At 47.9% G+C, this 19,805-nt stretch overlaps 1 protein-coding gene across 1 annotated transcript in view; it reads left to right on the top strand.

Moving 5' to 3' along the window:
• The first annotated feature begins 15,830 nt into the window (after positions 1 to 15,830).
• ESRRB (estrogen related receptor beta) overlaps positions 15,831 to 19,805 on the top strand; it is a 205,923-nt gene continuing 201,948 nt past the window's right edge. Inside the window, exon 1 of the mRNA XM_069206011.1 lies at positions 15,831 to 16,061. Within this exon, the coding sequence (XP_069062112.1) occupies positions 16,012 to 16,061 (50 nt within the window). The 5' untranslated portion in view covers positions 15,831 to 16,011. The remainder of the gene's footprint in view (positions 16,062 to 19,805) is intronic.

The raw sequence follows: 19,805 nt of genomic DNA, 5'->3' as shown, positions 1-19,805 counted from the left end.
CCCCCCTCTAGTGCTGGTCCTGTCAGTGCTCCATTTCCTGGCAAGTGATTCCTTCCAAACAACAGTAGCCATGGCATCAGGGATGTCTCAGCCAATGTTCTCCAACGTGTTGACCAGAGTGTTGTCAGCCCTGCCTAAACACATGTGAAGCTACATTGTATTCCCCCAGGTAGAGGATCTGGCCACAGTGAAAGCTGACTTTTATGCCCTTGGACATATCCCCAACATCATTGGTGCCATAGATGGTACACATGTAGCATTTGTGCCCCCCTCCCCCGGAAAAATGAACAAGTGTTCAGGAATAGAAAAAGCTATCACTCTAAGAATGTGCAGATTGGTGTTTGGCGGACCAGTACATCTTCCATGTGAATTCCAAGTATCCTGGCTCTGTGCATGACGCCTTTATCTTGGGGAACAGCAGCATCTCATATGTGATGGGCCAACTCCAGAGGCACCGGGTGTGGCTAATAGGTGAGCCCAAGGTCCCCACCCAGTATATGTTGGTGTCTGGGTATGGGGTTGTCCCTAAGGGTTAGTGTGTGTCTAACAGTTGTCCCTCGAAATTTGCAGGTGACTCTGGTAACCCCAACCTCTCATGGCTCCTGACCCCAGTGAGGAATGCCAGGACAAGGGCAGAGGCATGTTACAATGAGGCACATGGGTGAACAAGGAGAATAATTGAGAGAACCTTCAGCCTTCTGAAGGCCAGGTTCCGGTGCCTCCATCTAACAGGTGGATCCCTGTACTACTCACCCAAGAAGGTGTGCCAGATCATTGTTGCATTTTGCATGTTGCACAACCTGGCCTTGAGACGCCAGGCGCCTTTTCTGCAGGAGGATGAGCCTGGAGATTGTCTTGTGGTGGCGGTGGAGCCTGTGGACAGTGAGGAAGAGGAGGCAGAGGAAGAAGATGTGGACAACAGAAGTAATATCGTACAGCAGTCCTTCCAGTGACACACAGGTAAGACACTGTAACTTCATGTTACTTTTCAGTTTTGTGTTGGACATTGTACATGGCTGCCTGATTTCTCTATGTCTATGGCCACTTACTGTACCCTTTGGCATCTCTATTTTCAGATATCTGTGGCCCACTCTGACTCCTGGTATGTTTACTGCTGCCCACTAAAGGACATACCAATGTATATATAATTGTACATATGACTTGCAATGCTTTCAGAATGTTGTACTAATACATATTTCAATCATTTGATAGACTCCAGATTTGTATTTGTTTCAAGGGTGTTTATTTAAGTGTTCATACATAGAGCGGGGGGTGCAATGGGCTGGGGTGATGGAGGAATGTCCAGTTAGAGTCCAGTCTCTTGGTATCACAGGTACATTGTCCAATGGGGCATAGGAAGGGGAGTACTGGCAGTTCAAGGTGGACAGGGTGACAGAGTGGGATAGAAGGGTGACAATCAAGAGAGTCCTATTTCCTGGCGGGGGTCTTGGCAATGTACTCTGGCTTCTGCCTGGATCGCAGGGACCGTTTGCGGGGTTGTTCTCCTTCTGCAGGGGTGGGGTGCTGGTGGCCTGTTGGGCCTGTGGCGTGGTCTCCTGTCCACTAGCGCTGGCAGAGGTGGAGGGCTGTTCTTCGGTGTGGCTAGTGTCAGGGGCCCGTTGTTGTGCCACTGCCTCCCTCATGGTGTTTCCTATGTCAGCCAGCACCCCTGCAATGGTGACCAGGATGGTGTAGATGTTTTTAGATCCTCCCTGATCCCCAGGTACTGTCCCCCCTGCAGCCGTGGGTCTCCTGCAACTTGTACAGTATCTGGCCCATGGTCTCCTGGGAATGGTGGTATGCTCCCAGAATGTTGGTGAGTGCCTCCTGGAGAGTGGGTTCCCTGGGCCTTTTCTCCCCCTGTCGCGCAGCAGTCCTCCCAGCTTCCCTGTTGTCCTGTGCCTCTGTCCCCTGAACTGTGTACCCACTGCCACTGACCCCATGTCCCTGATTGTCCTTTGTTTGTGCAGTTGCCTGGGGTCCCTGTAGTGGTGGACACACTGCTGATTCACGTGTCCTGGAGACAGTGGCATGGGCCCACTGGGTGGGTGCTGTGCTGGTGTTTCCTGAGGGGGGAGGGTCTGTGGTGGGTTGGGACTGTGGCAGGGTAACTGACTGTCCAGAGGTCCCTGATGGGCCAGGTTGATCATCGTGATCCAGGCGTGCAGAGCTGCTGTCATCACTGTGGGCCTCCGCTGGGGGGGGGGACTGGATGTTGCTGGCAACTCCTCTCTGTTGACATTGAGTAGGCGTCCTGTGGGGATGAAAATGCAGTGTTATTGTATCTGCGTGTGCTATCTTGTGCATGGGTGTGTTTCCCTGTATGGTTGTGATTGCCCTGTCAGCTTTGCCTTGTGTGCGTGGTGATTTTGTGGGCTAGGTGATTTCCTCTAATGGGCATGCTGTGGTGATGGGTGTCCATGCAGGTCTGTGATGTGGGTCCATGGATTGGTGTTACATGCAGGGCTTGGTTTTGGGATGGGTGGGTTGTTATAGTGGGGTATATGTGAGGTGGTGGAGTGATGGGATGAGGGTGGGGGTAGGTGTTTGTGATGGCATGCAGGTAGGGTGGGGGATATAGTAGTAAAGATATGACTTACCAGAGTCCAGTCCTTCTGCTACTCCTGCGAGGCCCCCAGGATGCATTATTGCCAAGACTTGCTCCTCCCATGTTGTTAGTTGTGGGGGAGGAGGTGGGGGTCCACTGCCAGTCCTCTGTACAGCTACCTGGTGTCTTGCAACCATGGAACGCACCTTCCCCCATAGATCGTTCCACCTCTTCCTGATGTCATCCCTTGATCTGGGGTGCTGTCCCTCGGGGTTGACCCTGTCCACGATTCTCTGCCATAGCTCCATCTTCCTAGCAATGGACGTCTGCTGCACCTGTGATCCGAATAGCTGTGGCTCTACCCGGATTATTTCCTCCACCATGACCCTTAGCTCCTCCTCTGAAAACCTGGGGTGTCTTTGGGGTGCCATGGATGTGGTGTGAGTGATATATGTGAGGGTGTGTGGGGTGATGTGTGGGGTGATGTGTTGTGGTGTGTGCTGTGAGGTGCATGGATGGTGCATGGGTGATGGTGTTCTGTGGCTCAGATTGAGTGGGTGCTCCTGGCTTGTGTCTCTCTCTGTGCGCAATCTTTTTTTTTGCTGAAAGGGTTGTGGGTAATGTGGGTGTGGGTTTTATAGTGGTCTGAGTGTGTGGGTGTAGTGTGTGTATGTGTGTCAGGTGTGTGTAGTTTGAATTGTCCAATGTGGTGGTGTTTTGTAAATGTGTGTGTATTTTGAGCGGTGATTTGTGGGTCCTGATACTGTGGGGGTATTCCTGTTGGCGTAATGGTGTGGGTTTTGGTACTGCCAATTTATCACTGACCTTTGGGCAGGCGGACTTGTGTGGGTGTCTGTATAGTGGCGGATTTCTCTGTGTGGGTCATAATACCTGTATCGGTATACCGCCGTGCTCACGGTATCTTGGCGGCCGTCAGCACGGCGGTAGGTAGCATTTACCGCCAAGGTTGTAATGCGGGCCTAAATATATTATTCGGGTCTACTCCACCTACATACTAAAATAGACCGTTTGGTGTGCACTAAGACTCCCAGCCCTGAGATCGTGCACACTGAATACCAAGGGCGAACTCTGTCTGACCACAGCCCACTGTTGCTTACATGGCACTGCGCAAGCGTTAGACCCCTGGTCCCTGCGTGGAGACTATAGCCTCAGGCACTAGAAGATGCAACCTATAGAGACTCCTACAGACTCACTTAATTGAACACGTTACCACTAATAAGGTATCCACCACGGCCCGAAGTACAGAATGGGTGACCCTGAAGGTGGTGACACGGGGACACTGTATGGATCAATCAGTAGGGATCTGGCAAACCCTAGCGAGATATCTAAACCGACCAAAGAGGGAAATATATGACAGAGGTAATGACCAAGGCGCGAGCCAAGAGACGCGACAGCACCTATTTCAAGCGTGTGAGGCATAAAACGAAACGTTGGAAAAGCTGCGCTGCGATAGCTACCAGAGATACCTGGCTTCAGTCCATGAGAAGGAGGGTAAATCCAGTAGAATGCTAGCCTGGTTGGTGCAACCTGGGAATGAGGGTACTCCGATTACAAGCCTATGCACGGCGAACAGAACATGTGTATATTCTCTGGAGGGTATAAATGATGCATTTAAAACCTACTACATGTCACTTTATAGACAGCCTGAAGATGGACTGCCATTGACGTTGGGACACCATTTGCAGACCCTGCCACTATGAACACTTGCGCAGGCAGACAGGGACCCCCTGGGTGATCCAATAACATTAGAGTAGATTAGGACCACCATTAAACAACTAGCAGTGGGCAAAACGCCTGGCACAGATGGACTCTCTATGGAGTTCTATAAGTTATTCACAGAGATCCTGGCCCACCAACTGGTAGAACTATACTCAGAGGTGTATAAGAAAGGCATACTTCCGACGACAATGAGGGAGGCGCTAGTGATCCCCCTGCCCAAACCCAAGACCAAAGAGGCCCTGGTGACCGACTTCCATCCACTATCCATGCTGAACTGTGACTTCAATATATTGAGTAAAGTCATGGCCAATCGACTACTCCCCCACGTTTCCCACCTAATACATGATGATCAAAACTGTTTCGTACCGACATGCAATACCTCCCTGAACCTTAGGCGCCCGTACTCATTATTACACATCTCCCACGACATGCAAGATCCCAACGCTATGCTCATCTCCATTGACTTGGAGAAAGCATTTGACTCCCTGAGATGGGATTATTTGAGGGCGGTGATGATCAGAATGGGACTGGGTGAACGATGGGTGAAATGGGTGGAGCTATTATATAGTTTCCCAATGGCAAGAGTGAAGACGGGCAGGACAATATCGGAAGCCTACAGAATATTCAGAGGAACCAGACAATGTTGTCCGCTCTCCCTCTTACTGTTCACTATAGCCATTGAACCCCTGGTAGTTCAATTCCACATGTAGGGAAGGGAGAGAGGAGTGCAGTGGGGCACCACTAACCACATTATCTCATTGTATACAGACAACCTTTTAGTTTTTGGGGAAGATGGTACAACTGGGATCACACGGGCTTTAAACATACTCAAGGAATTTGCAGGCCCTTCAGGCCTTAAAATGAATAGGAAAAAATCCTTAGTGTTCCTGCTGCTTGCAGGCGTAGCACGCCCCATCACCTGTCCCACTGACATCCCCTGGTCTTCCCGCACATTCAAATATCTGGGGATACAAATATACCATGACCTCCAAGACCTTGAAGATGCTATATGCCCCTGAGCTACTCTTGACGGGCATACCTCTCGGGACCCCAGCCCACTCCTTCATGACATGACAAATGCGGCCTTAGAAGGATGCGGTAGTGATGACACTGGAGGACTGCTTTTGGACTGGCTTTTTAATCCTATTCGAAGACCTTGCTGTGGAGTCCAGAGTACCCCTAAGGCAGTTTCTTACCCACAGACTGCTAACAAGCGCTGTAAGGGGCTTATGGGATACTGAATGCAGAGCTGGATGTGCACAAACTCTTCCAGCAATTGCTGACAATAGGAGAGGGTACTCACTTGGTCACCTGGCTCTACAGAGCCCTCAATGAGATGACTCAGAAGTCACTGAAGTCACTAAGAACCAAATGGGAGGTGACGCTGGGAAGGGAGGTAGCGGACACGGAATGGCAGAGAGCACTGGCCTCCCCCCCCACAAAGTGGCCTGCAACACTCGACTCAAATACACACAATAAAATTACGTCCATAAAACATATCTAACCCCACATAGACTTAGAGCAATCTACGTCGGGGAACCCAGGGGGGTGCCCCAGATGTAATGCACATGACCCAGACTTTGACCACATGACGTGGGAGTTCCCCAGGGTGCAGCAGTTTTGGAACCAGACCCTGAGTACCGTGGGGAGGGTCTTGAACCAGCCCCTAACACCAAGCCCTGCTCTGTGTCTGTTGGGCCTATTCCCTAGACTGGCCCCCTAGGAAAGTTGGTAGTACATTTTTGGATTTAGCCTTGGTCCTGGCTAGACGCAGAATAGCTAAAGCCTGAAAACCCCCCACAGGCCCGAACCTGATAGGCGGGAAGCAAGACGTAAAGAGATTTGTACGGGCAGAGTTGAGCGCGATGAAACGGGAGGAGGCACCCGGAGTGTGTGCGTACCCCATCGCCCCCCTATGGTCAGAAATATTGGAGACATGGGAGTCACAGGAGCAGGAGGGTGATCAGGATGCCGACAGTTTGATTGAGACCCACCTTAACCTTGTGGGCAGGGAACATGGAGAAGTGGGCACAACCAGCGAGCACTCGGCAGATATCAGACTGCACGAGCGCCAACAGAAGTGGACGGGTGGGACGGGATGGTAGCACACTTCTGTGAAGAGGGCTAATTTAGAACGCATATGCTGAACCCACACCACACCTAAATGGTCAAAACTCCCTCCGCTACTGGAGACCATATGACTCGGAGTCAGCGGCCCCATCAATTGGGAACCTCCATCCCGCTATCAACGGCACCACACACCTTCACAGGGAGTTGTTCCTTAGGCGCTATGTTTATTGTTTATTGGTTGTAGCTTTATTTATGGTTGTGATTGATGCCAGCAATGCATTGTGAAATAATAGATACCTTCTACTTTGCAATACCTCTGCTGTTACCGAGATGTAATGCTGTTTTTATTTTTATTTTTGTTCCCTCCTCAGCAAAAAAGACCAATAGACAAAGTTTGCAAAAAAAAAAAAAAAGCATTGTTAAAGCAGCTACATGTGGCTTGTTTTATGTGTTCGTGTTTATGTAGTGCATTTGTTTGCAATTACTAAAAACACAAGAAAAAGCACCCAGGGTACTTGCAAAGTGGCACACACATATCAAGCACAAGATTCTAGTTCACATGCTTTGGACCACCTCCATTATTATACAAGCTACGCATCCTGGAAATTTTTCCGAGTTCCGCTTCTTTGACTCCCTTTTTAGAGACCTCCCACGACCACCACACATTTTTCATCCCACTTAAAGCACTGTACACATTAGATGTGCGCCAGGCAGCGCCATTCTCCTCAATGCCACTATGTTCCCTTTTCTCATATTTACGACCCGCCATGAAGAAGGTTGTTACAGCCAGTGCACTTTCATGTATTATGACACAAACGTAAGGATCCAGATGAAGAAAGGAGAGATGCAAATAATAACAAAGGAATGTTTTCAATACATACCTCTTTTAAGGCCATTTCCGGTCCATCCACTTGATTGCAAATCTGATCCATTTACATATGCACCAACATAAGTAGAGTCCCGCCCCTCAACACATGCTCTCCAGTATCTTCAAGTAGGAAGGTGAAAAAGATATGTTAGTCTTCCTAAATGGTCCTACTGCCTGGTGTTACACTTTAGCAGCTGAAAAGGTTAATTAATGTAAGTCTGCATACTCTGAAATTTTGGTTATAGAAAAGGGGTTGGTGGAGACCATTCTTAACACAAACAGAGAGTCAGGGAGAAGACGAAGACAAACCCCATACTGTCTCCCCAAAAGCAGAACCATAAACACAGGAAATATGTGGTTTATTTATTAGATGGAACCGCTGGTAACAAATTTAGCAAGGGCTCTTCTATCTCACACTATGGGAATCATTTTGCATGCTGCTTTAAGCTATGTGGTGGGGGAAATTTCCTTTACGGACTAGGCGGTCTCACACACTATATAGGCCCTCATTACGACCCTGGCGGTATAGAACCGCCAGGGCCGCGGCACGCGGGAGCACCGCCGACAGGCCGGCGGTGCCCCGCGGGGCATTCTGACCGCGGCGGCTTAGCCGCGGTCAGTAAAGGGAAACCGGCGGTCTCCCGCCGGTTTCCCGCTGCCCCCAGGAATCCTCCAAGCCGGCGCAGCTTGCTGCGCCGGCTTGGGGATTCCGACTCCCCCTCCCGCCATCCAGTTCCTGGCGGTTCTCCCGCCGGGAACCGGATGGCGGGAGGGGGAGTCGCGGGGCCCCTGGGGCCCCCTGCAGTGCCCATGCCAATGGCATGGGCACTGCAGGGGCCCCCGTAAGAGGGCCCCTACAAGTATTTCACTGTCTGCTTGGCAGACAGTGAAATACGCGACGGGTGCAAATGCACCCGTCGCACCTTCCCACTCCGCCGGCTCTATTACGTGCCGGCATCCTCGTGGGAAGGGAGTTTTTCCCTGGGCTGGCGGGCGGTCTTTTGGAGACCGCCCGCCAGCCCAGGGAAAAACTCATAATACCCTCCGCGGTCTTCTGACCGCGGAGCGGTATTACGGAGGGCGGAATTCTGGCGGGCGGCCTCCGCCGCCCGCCAGAGTCGTAATGAGGGCCATAGTGTCTTGCTTCATCATATGAACACCTAGCCCCATCCAGGTAGGACAGTGCCACCTGGACTGACTCAACCTCACCGTTAAAAGAACAGGAGGGAGTGCAGAAATTCAAGTTATCTGGACAAATGTGGGATCCAGTTGTGCTAGGGAAAATATAAAAACACCTAGTCAGTCACCTCTGTAATAGTACACCTTTATTTGTGGTGACCGCTGGTGAGATTAAGTAGAGACCAGCCATGGATGTCATTTAGGGGTCACCTGGGGTCGATGCTGCGACCGCCGGCTTCCTCCTTGAGATGCCTGGCACTGCCTATGTGACCTCTGGCCTTATAGGTGGCAAAATCAGTGCCAGGGACACAGGGACAGCTCATCCTTATGGACATCAGTTGGGAATCCACTTCCTTGTTTTCAATCAGTTTTTTAAATTAAACTAATAGTGAATAATATATTATTAGTGTAAGAAGAAATGGAGTATAATTAGCTGGATTAAGAGCCTCTCTGGTATCTGAGGTAAGTAAAACACTTAAATGTATTTTGCGAGCATGCTTGCGGTTGTGCGGGTGCTTATGTAAAAAAAGTGTGTGCCTGAGTGAATGTGTGTATATGTAAGCATGTGTGTGAGTGAAAGTAAAGATAAAATAGCGTGTGATGTCTCTTCCGCTACGCCTGGCATTTTGGTGAATTGACGTCCATGAGTCCAGTGTCACATTGAATGTGAAAGATCTTGTTCCTGATGGTTTGCAATATGCTCTCCATAAAGGGAGGTTCTATTTAGGAATGTATCAAGCACATGAATCTTCCCACACGTATTAGCTCACTCCCCCAGCTATGTTGGCCACGTCTCTCAGAATTGGATCCTGATTGCGCTTCCTAGATCACCCCCATTTTAGAAACCCCACTAGCATGTCAGGCCCGTGAAGCTCCTTCTGTGCGGTGGGGGTACAAACACTATAGAGGTCCCCATTCTACCCAAGACAAATAAAATCTGTGCATTATGAGAGACTGAGGGGCCCGTCTTCACATTCTGCATGGGTGGGGGGGACATAATTTTACATAATGCTACTGATCACATTTAAATTGCTAATCTGAAAAAAAGTCCTTTCCCTGTCCCCTCCCAATTCACAACCACCCAGAAACCACTTGATCCCAGCGCGGGCCTCTTTCCAGAATCTCTCACACAACAAGACTTACAGTGCAAAAGGTGGTCACATCCTGACAAAGAGATTCACCCTGCTGTGCATTACATATAGCGGTGGGCGGAACTTGCTGAGTTTCACTCTGCAGAATTTCGCAGAGGTACATAAAAACTTGGTGAGATTAACAGAGTTCCGCAGGCAGAATTCGGGCATATAGAGCTGCGCCTTCTTATTTTTTTGCTCTGGGAGCTTCTTCCGTGCTGCAAAATCAGCACGAATGGCACCACACAGCGCACCATAGGGCAATGCTTCTTTCTTCTATTCAAGTAGATTTTCTACTCAAGCAGCATCTTTCTCAGTGCGGAAAATTGTGACCTTCCACAACTGCTTACGTTCAGAAATCTCACGGGAAGTGGTCTCACGCTGGAAAATTGCACTAAGGGATGCAAATTATTGATCACGCTTATCAACTTAACATTGGCGAGCTGCATGTGATAAAAATGCTGCCATACGGAAGTTGGCAGAGTTTTTTGACAAAACTCTATGCTCCAAACAGAACATGGAGTGGGAAAAACTCTGCGAACTCCACTGTTGGATTGGAATTTTTTGCCCATCCATAATTACGACTTAGAACAGTCTGGTGGGGACTTTGTCGGATAGGAGAAGAGTCTATAAAAAGTGACATGTGACAAGTATTAACAACTGCCTTAAATTAATATTAACAAATGTATTTGGAAATAGCGTTTTAAATGAGGCATCCCGTGGAAATTTAAAATAATCTATTTCTCTTTCTCAAATCCTTTATCATCAACAATCAGAAACAATAAGGACCCCAAATTGTCCTTTTAACAGTGAATGAGTGGAATCCATCATTACACAATTTACTAAATGGCCCTTTTAAAAGTATGTTGAGAATGGAAAGTGGGGTTTAAGGGTTGGTGACTGACCCCTTGAAATTTACTTTAATGATCCTGTTAGAAGCGAGCAACTTTGGATAGCTATCCATTTCTGATTTACTTGCAGTTTATGTGTTGTATGATAATCTTTGTCTTGTAAATAGAGGCGCACCTGTTCGGCCATTTCTCCCTTCTGCTCATGTGAGACCTGAATTCTGTTTACTATTCCCGGCACCGCACCCGCTCTTACCTTCTGGTAGTGCCCCCTCGGCCTCCTTACTCACAAACACTGGCTCTGTTACCAGCCTCCTCTGACTTCCCCCTTGCTGCTCCACGGGCCCTCTAGGTTCTGATCAGCTAAACAGATGCAAACTAAAGTGCCCACCACAGACTGTGGTGGCTCCTAGCTCCTGCATAGATGCAAGGTTTCATTTTGCTTGACTTTTCAGAGTACTGACTGATGTGTGACATTTCACTGCCACATGTGTAAAACTGTAAGTGACACGTCATTACCAATAGAAGGAATTGCAATCATGTAATTAGGCAGATTTCTCATATTCTCCCCTTTTTTGTATACCTTAAAACAGCCGGCAAGGCACATGGGTGCTGGACACATGCAGTCATACGCTTGGTATCCTCCCTATGTTCCAAGCAGCCCCTTTAGCAGATATTAACAACAAGTCTTGTAAGTGACCCATCATAGAATTTGGTGACAACTTTACAGCGAAGGTGCACATTGCGAATCAGGAAAGTGTATTATTATGTATTCTAAATATGTATTTATTATAGGTTTTAGTGTCCTTTTTCAGTCACTGATAGTGCCCATGAAATGACTGTTTGGAGAGACACTGCCAGGCCTAGAATACTCCGTGCTGCCTGTTAGTTGATAAACCCCACTTAGCCGCCAAAAAAAACAGCACACTACATTCACCTGTTGCTTATCAGCAGGGCCACTGGAATTATGCAATTATGCAACTGTGGCGCTTTCCACAAAATGATGGATGTCCCAATTTGCCACATAATCAGTTATTTGCTTCTTCATCTGTAGATTTTAACAAATTGTTTAAATGGATGAAAAGTTAGTAAAAGTGTGGCAACACATGACCCTGCACATGTGGCAACACATGACCCTGCACTGTGGAAAGGCCTTTACAAAGCTTGATTCGCCATCTTTCAATTGCTTATTGTTGTATTTGGGCGTAAAACTGGTGCTGATGGGGTGAAAGATTTTCCCAGAGAGTATTAACGTGCAAAAAAATTTAAAACAATGGCGTGACATCACAAATGTGCTGTATTACGCTGCATAATCTGCCTTCATGACGCCTAATTTAGTCAACCATGCTGCATAATTTGATTCTCCCCATGCTACATTACAGTGGCCCTGTTTAGCAGTGCCGCATTATTGATTGTGAGACACAGGCAGAAATCCGAAATACAAACAGGCTCAAAGTTATCTTACTGTTAGCTGCATTTTGCTGACTGGAAATCGAAGGTAGATATCACAACGGTGTGCTGACTCTGTGCATTGATGAACTGCAATCAGAAATGCCTAAGCATGATTTGCCTTTACGGGAGCATTGCCAGTGTCCTGGTACTGTAGCAGGAAGGAGCGTCTCTGAGGTCAGGCTGCATATATGTTTTGCATAAATGACTGGACCTGTTGGAGGTGGATCAAATCAAGGGACTAAGAATGCTGGACGTTCAGGAGGGGCTGAGGCCCGGCTACCTGTCTACTGATTGTCCTTATGTACCGAAGGGATGTCTCACTCTCTCAAACCTTCGAGAGCATGCTGGTTTTTTGACTGAACGTAGCAGATTTTCTTGACAGATCTCCAGAGCAATGAGGGAAAAGTAATGAAATGCTTTACCCCAACCCGTGTGCGTGGCACTTGGCAGGGCTGTTTTTTTAAAGGAATATCTATTATTACACACTTTAGTTGCTGCTTCTTACCGAATTATGGATTAGAGACAGTAAAATGGCATTTGTAAATAATACCCAGTTGTCTGATTATGACGCTCAACTCAGAGCTACTGCATGGGCGAGCTGCTGGGTGAACTGTCATAGGAGACAAAAAATCGTGCCTCACTTACGAAAGGTTCGAACTCCCACCGAGTAATCTGTTGTTTCAGTCATCGGAAATCAGCGACTAAAAACTAGAAATAGTTTAATTTGAGAGATTCAAGTTGGTAAAAGGGCAAAAAGAAGAAAACAAAATGAAAATGAGGGGGAAATTAAAGCCAAGAAGTGAACAAGAAGACAGCAGTGAAACAGACAATTCGTTTAGAACCATGCTATAGGAAAGGTATAGCAGCTGCGGGAGAAGTGAGTGTGTCGAGACAATGGAAAACTGCAAAAAAAGAACATAAAATGTGTTGTAGAGCCAGCGAAAATGCAAGTGTGAAAGTGGCCGAGAGAATGGAACGCAGAAATATGGCAAAACGTCGCGCTTTGAAGGACGAATACGAAAAGATAGATACCGACGGAAGAACAAAAAAGCGTTGTGAAAATAAAGATATCGAATACTCCAGAAAATGTAAAAAAGCGACTAAAAGGGGGATTTAAATCTATTGATAGAAAAGACTTTGCAAAAATTTCGCATCCGGGTATTTGTCTGCGAGACAAACATCGGGGTGATTGGAAGAGAAGGGCGCTGCTCTTTGATTATAGAACTGCGGCAAATTAGATTGGGACGAATTCACTGCAGAACCGTGAATTAAATCCCGAATTGAGATTTTTTCAGGCGAAATCACGAACTCGATTCGGCAAAAGGCGGCTTCGATTTCGAGAGTCGGTCATGATAGCGCGAGGATCGCAGGGACTAGTGTAGGCCATCCTAAAAGACAACGAGATTTTCATGTACGGCTCGTATCACAAGTGTGAAATAAATTCGGTAGTTCCGGTTTTCCTGGGAAGGCGACTGAATTTAAGGAATAAACCCTAAATATCGTCTCCTACCGAGCAGGTCTTGACCGAGAAGATGGACTGGATTCTTGAGTTACTGGGATGCTGCGACCCGCAGAAGTTGCAGACGGTTCTGTCTAATCAAGTTCAAAACCTTGGAAATGGTTTGATATACCAGAAAATACGTAACTCGCGACTCTGTCCATATTCTTAGATAGCAGTGATTCACTAGACACTTGGTTATTATTGGCTTGCGAGGGACGGGAAGGGTTAAGAAGAGAGAGGGGCAGAGCAATCTGACATTGCACCCGGATCAGCGCATGTTCACCACCACGTGGGTGTAATTTGGTAAAGTGGGATGTTAAAATGAGAATTATGCCGTTTTAAACCCATCACGACAATATTTCAAATGTTACCCGAATTGCTCAAAAGACTTGAACATGGTCTGGCCAGGTGTGTTTGGTGCCCATGCCGCCCTTCTGTCAACCTTGTGGTCTCCTGCCACTGGTGCTGATAGGTTTTACAGTGCTTTGTTCGCCTCGTATGCCCGACTCTGCGCCCCTGCATCGTCTCTCCATTGTGACGTAAAAGGTAAAACGATAGATCCGCTACTCAGTTGGCACAGACAAGGCACCTTTAGCAGTGCCTGGATGGGCACTGTCTTCTCGCTCGTCAGAGCGGGTGTTAAGCACCCTGGTGGGCAGCGGAAGGACCAGGCACTGGGGGAAGCAGGGGGGCCTGGTGCATATGGGTACAGAGAGAAGCATCAGGGGTAGGCAGTGAGTAAAGCGGGTACCAATGGGCAGTGTGAGATGCAGGCGGAATGGCAGCATGAGACGCTTTTACTCACAGGCAATGTGAGAAGCTGGCACTGATTAGCAGGGTAGAAGCTTGCAGCTGTGAACAGCGTAAGGTGCGTGAACCACACAATCTGAAACCTCTCAAGCCCACTTGCTATTTAATTCTCACAGTTTCTACAACTTGTACAAATGTTGTAATGTTGCGGCGGGCGGGTGGAACAATGGGAGGAGTGAGATATGTCCTTTGCAGATAAGGGCACTATGTCCCTGTGGTTGGGGAGGCTTATAGGCGCGGTGAACTCTGTCACTCGGGTAGCAGAGGGAGCTCTTCCTCTGGCTGCGGATGGGCGCAGCTCCTAGCTGCGGAGGGAGAGAGTTCTTCCTCTGGCCTGGGGATGGAACTCTTAGCTGTGGAGAGAGGGAGCTCTGCCTCTGCCTGCCAATGGGCGGAACTCCTAGCTGTGGAGGGAGGGGGCGCTTCCTCTGGCCTTGGGGTGACTGGGCCTGCTTGCTGCGGAGTAAGGGAGCTCTACTTCTGGTCCTGAGGATGAACTGGCCTGGTTGTTGTAAAGGGATGGAGCTTTCCTTCTGGGGATACAGGAAGCAGTGACAGGCGTCCTGTAAAGTGAAGGAGCTTTGACTATGGCCTGTGTCCTGGAAGGCTCTGGTCTGGGTCATATAGAAGTGGGAGGGGGCTCTGGCCTTAGGAACTGGCGGAGAGAGCTCTGATAATGCACTATGGAGCGAGGAACCTCTGGATCAGCCCCTAAGTGATATGGGGCTCTTGCTCAGCGCCCAGGGGCTGGAGGGAGTTCTAGTTTTGCCCCTGCGTTAGAGATACGTCTGATCCTGGTCCAGCTTCGTCCCAGGGAAAGAGGCTTCTCTGGATATGCTCTAGAGGACCGAAGAAGCACTGGTCTGAGGATGAGAGCGATCCTTTGGAGAGACCACCGTCCCTGCTTCCATGCATAGAAGGCGATCACACTCTGGTTCTATGGAGGGTGTGAGCTCTAGCCATGCCGCTATGGGGGAAGGAACCTGTATTTCTGGAAAAGAGACCCCTCCTGGCACAGAAGTATGGACTGAAGGAGCACCTGTCCTGAAAATGGGGCGCTTTAGTTTGGACCCTGTGGTGGAAGCACAGAGCCTGCTCCTGTGGATAGAAGGAGCGCTCACTATGGTCCTGTGGATTGAGACAGCACCGGTCTTACCCGTATGGGTGGAGGAATCGGTGTCTCTGAAACGAGACCCCTCTGGACATGGACTTGTGGACTAAGGGAACACTGGTCCTGAAATGAGGGAGTTTTAGTTTGGACCCTGTGAAGGGAGTGCTGGCCTGCTCCTGTGGATAGAAGGAGATCTCACTATGGTCCTGTGGATGGAGAGAGATCAAGTCGTGCTCATATGGACATAGCGAGCTGCCGCTTCGGTCCCTGCGATAGAGTGAGCTGTGCCCGAGGCACTGCCACGTCTTCTGCTGCAGACACGCTCTCCCTATAGACTTCTCCGGTGTGCGGCTCTCTCCATCTGTCTGAGCCTTTCAGACACATCCCCTCCCACCTCCGCCCCCAGCCCAGCTCTGCCACTTACTGCCCAATCCCAGACAGGAGCCAATGGCGGCCCCAGCTCCTCCACCAATCAGTGGGCTCCTTAAAGACACTGCCGGCACCGGGAGCCGAGTCCTGCACCTGTGCTCTACATACACTCCATCAGTCCTGTATTTCAAAACTAGGCGCTGTTCACCTCAGAGTGTCCGATCCTCTCTGCCCCAACCTCTCCTCCAGTCCCCTAACTTTCTACCGCCTCGCCGTGCCTTCGGAGCCCGGAGCTTCCTGTCCCTACCCTCTTCTCCCAGCTGGTGCCTCGACTCCTACGGAGCCCGTGCCCGCTCGTCCTCCTGGGGATGCTCTACCTGGACTGATGGAGATCTCGGAGCTGTGCCTCTCGGACCCTCTGGGCTACCACAACCAGTGAGTACCTCCCATTGTGCTGAGCGCCGTGAGGTGAAGGGTGGGGCACTTTGCCTGCTAAACACATAGGGTACATAGCAGTGACAAAGATATGCAGATAGGGCTGCTATGCTTTTCTTGCAGTTTTATATAGCGCGAACTCGACAATGAAAGTACTGGGGCGCTTTACATGAGTACCAGTTATATTACACAAGGGTACTTTCATTTTAGGAAGCACGGGGAGATTTAGTGATTGTCCCAGAATCACAGAATGTTGAGCCGACGCAGAGACTCTGGCCACGCTATGCCACACCATAATTCCCTCATGGGGCAGTGGGGGGACTACTAAACCGCTACACCGGTCTAAACATCAATTTACTTTCGGACTGAACTGAATGGTCCGTTGGTCTCCGTCTAGGCAGAGTGTAACACTGGTGGATGCACACCTTGTCCAAGTGATTCCTGGTTAGAGAGGTGAAGCACCGGGAGGTACAGTGGTTCGCCCAGAATAACAGCATTTGATGAAGTAGGTAGAACATTTGGGATTCATATCCCGCTCTCTTGGGTCCAGTGTAAGCACCTTAACCGAGAGGTCATGTCTCTCAATGAAGAACTTTATATATGTTCCTATATGTTTGTCAATATAGGCTTTGCTATGGCACAGATGGGTGACATTTTGCTTTACAAGAGGCCACGGCGATGCTGCCCTACAAACAGATCGGGAAAAAGTAATGACCTAGACGTGACTAGTACAGCTTTAGATAGACTCGCTCCTCGGTTTGTTCATTTGTCTGTGGGAGTCCATAGCGCTCATACCTCTAATGGCAGTTTCGCAGCACTCGGTAGGACAAGTGACTTAATGAATCCTGAAACAGTGGACGTCCGGTTGCGCAAAAATCTTTTAACTCTCCTTAGAGCTCGAGACTCATTCTGAAATAAAGGCGTCTCCGGCCCAAATTCAAGTCTTAACCAGGGTATGTTTCTTTTCCGAGTTGCTCACTCTGACTTGCAATTCTGCCCCTGACTAGGCGCGCCTGGTCGTCTTGTTTTTTCTGCTGTTACTCGAGGCAGAGTCCTCTCCTCGTGAGAACGAAGTGTATTGGGTTATTTAACAGCGCCTTGAGACCCTACGGGTGACTAGCCGCGCTTTAGAAATTACTGATTGATTTGATTGATTGTATAGGCTTGCTTGTTTCCTTGCAGTCGCTTCAAAGCGCTTTGAGACATCGTATTAATACGGTACCCGTCGTGCTCCGCTTCAGTGCACGACAGCATGCGTACGTCTGCTCAGTGGACGCAGAACCTTCCCTGTTTGCGCTAATCTGTGACCAGCCAGATCTTTAATTAACTTTAACTTTCTGCTGAAGTTCGGTGTTCAGTTTTTGGAGTGACCCGGTGGGACATGGAGACCCATAGGTGTACACTGTGCTAGTGTCCGTGTTCTAGTGAAAAAGGGTCATGTGGGCAGGCGTACACTCATGGAATGTACCCAGTGTGTACAGCTAAGCACTTCCATGGGTTCGTGTAAACGCGTTTAATGTGAAAGGACGTGTGCGGACATTGCCCTGGTGTGAGCTCGTGTAATCTTAGATGCTCTATGAATCAATTCGTGCGTGTACATACTGCACGTGTGTTGTTTGAAAAGCACACACAGTCTCTGTAGACACGTCTGCCTTGTGTTAGTGTGTATGTGCGTAGTACACGTGCTATTTGCGGTAACATAGATGTGCGCAGTTCTGCGTGTGCGTGCATGTGTTCTTGCACATTTGTGTATTGAGCATATCTTGTCGCGTGGGTATGTTTCAATATGTTTTGTGTATGTGTAAATGTACGGATTTTTCCAGATTGGGGTGCACACGTGTACGCTTGTGTCTCTGGTGGGTTGTGAAAATGTGCATTTTGTAGAAGTGTTTGAATGGATGTATTACTTAATGTGATGCAACACTATGCATTGCACGTTTGTGTTCATCTAATGTTTTGAGCAGGTGCACGTATATGTTTGTGAGTACTGTGTATGCATTGTATGCATGAATATGTGTCAGCACATTCTTTTTTGCACAAGTATCTGTGGCTATGCTCACAAATATGCTGGCGTTAATGCGGATAGGTACAACTATATTGTCCAATTGTGTGCTGGTATGTCTATCTTATCCATTCTCTGTAGGTCTAAATATGTTTGATATCCAGTGAATATGCATGTGTGCGCATTTTGTAATAGCCGGCATTGTATCAGTGAGCATGTACATGTGTTTGCCTAGCACTTATTTTGTGTGGGTACATAAACGTGAGTACAGTAATATTGAGTGAATGTGAACATGTGTATATTACATGGGTGGTGGCTAGGGGTACATATATGTAAGTCTGTTTACTGTGTGAATGTCTGTGTGCATGTGTGGCATACATATGTAGTAATTGTGAGTACGTATATTTGTAAAACTGTGTCGTGTGAATATGTAGGCCCTCGTGTTTACTGCACGAGTGCTATTTGTGAGTAGTTATGTGTATTGTTTCAATATCCATGTGCAGGCAAATGTATATGTGATGTGTATGTTTTCCACAGATGGAGTTTGTAAGCAAATAATGTCCAGACTTATGCTTGCTTTGAAGTGTTATGTGCATGCATGTACTGCACATGTGTTTTTGGGAGTACATACACGTTTAGACCCGTGTTATGTGAATGTGTACTTCCATGTTTGTGGATTGCAATGTTTTATTTGTGATGACTTATATGTGAAAACTCGGGCATGGTGTGAATGTCCATGCAGATGTGTGTGTGTTTCAGGTGCCATCAGAAAGTACATACGTGTGTATAGTGTGAATGTGTGTGTATGTATGTATGCACGGCACATGTGTAATTAGGGAATGCATGCATGTGTAGACTTATGCATATTAGGATGTGTGTGCATGTATGCACGTTACACAGGTGTTGTCAGTGAGAACATGAATGTATATGTTCATGCACTGCGCGAATGTGTATGCATGTGTACGTATTGCAAAGATCTTATTTGTGAGTACACAAATGTGTACACCTCTGTACTGTGGGAATATGTGTAAGCAGGTAAATGTACTGAGCGAATATTTGTATGAGTACATACATGTGTAGACCTGTGAAATGTATACCTATGCATACTCTACACCCTTGTTATTTGTGAATATATATATGTATAGAACCGTGTAGTATGCAGATGTCTTTGTGTACGTATGTGCACAATGCAAAAATGTTGTGCGTATTTACAGGTGCCAACTTGTGTATTGTGTGATTGTGTGTGTGCACGTAACCAGCGTAAAGGTGATATTTGTGAGCACATATATATTTTTAAAAATCTGTGTGTTTTGGGAATGTCTTTCCCTGTGTATACTGCCCAGGTTGTATTTGTGAATACATGCATGTGTAGACGTGTGTACTGTGCAAATATTTATGTGCATGTTTGTGTAATGCACACGTTTATGAGTACATAATGGAGTCGATTGTATTTATGAATGTATATGTGCATATGCATTCACTGCACTGGTGTTGTTTGTGAGTACATCTATAGGTAGACGTGTGAACTGTGTGAGCACATAGACTGGTGGTTTATGAGAGCTTATATTTTCAAGGATTGTTTGCTTCAGCTGATTTTTTACAGGTGTGTTTCTGTAGGAGAGTGCGTGGTTATGAATCATGTCCTACCTTCCTGTGATTTTTTGATACGAGCTCACAACAGTTTTCACATACGTGGGCCTTTGTACGTATCTAAAACTGTCTTTTTCTGTAAGCGATTTTAT

The sequence above is a fragment of the Pleurodeles waltl genome, chromosome 9 (assembly GCF_031143425.1).
Source record: "Pleurodeles waltl isolate 20211129_DDA chromosome 9, aPleWal1.hap1.20221129, whole genome shotgun sequence".
In the NCBI taxonomy this organism is placed as follows: Eukaryota; Metazoa; Chordata; class Amphibia; order Caudata; family Salamandridae; genus Pleurodeles; species Pleurodeles waltl.
This window is presented reverse-complemented; position numbering and strand designations above follow the sequence as displayed.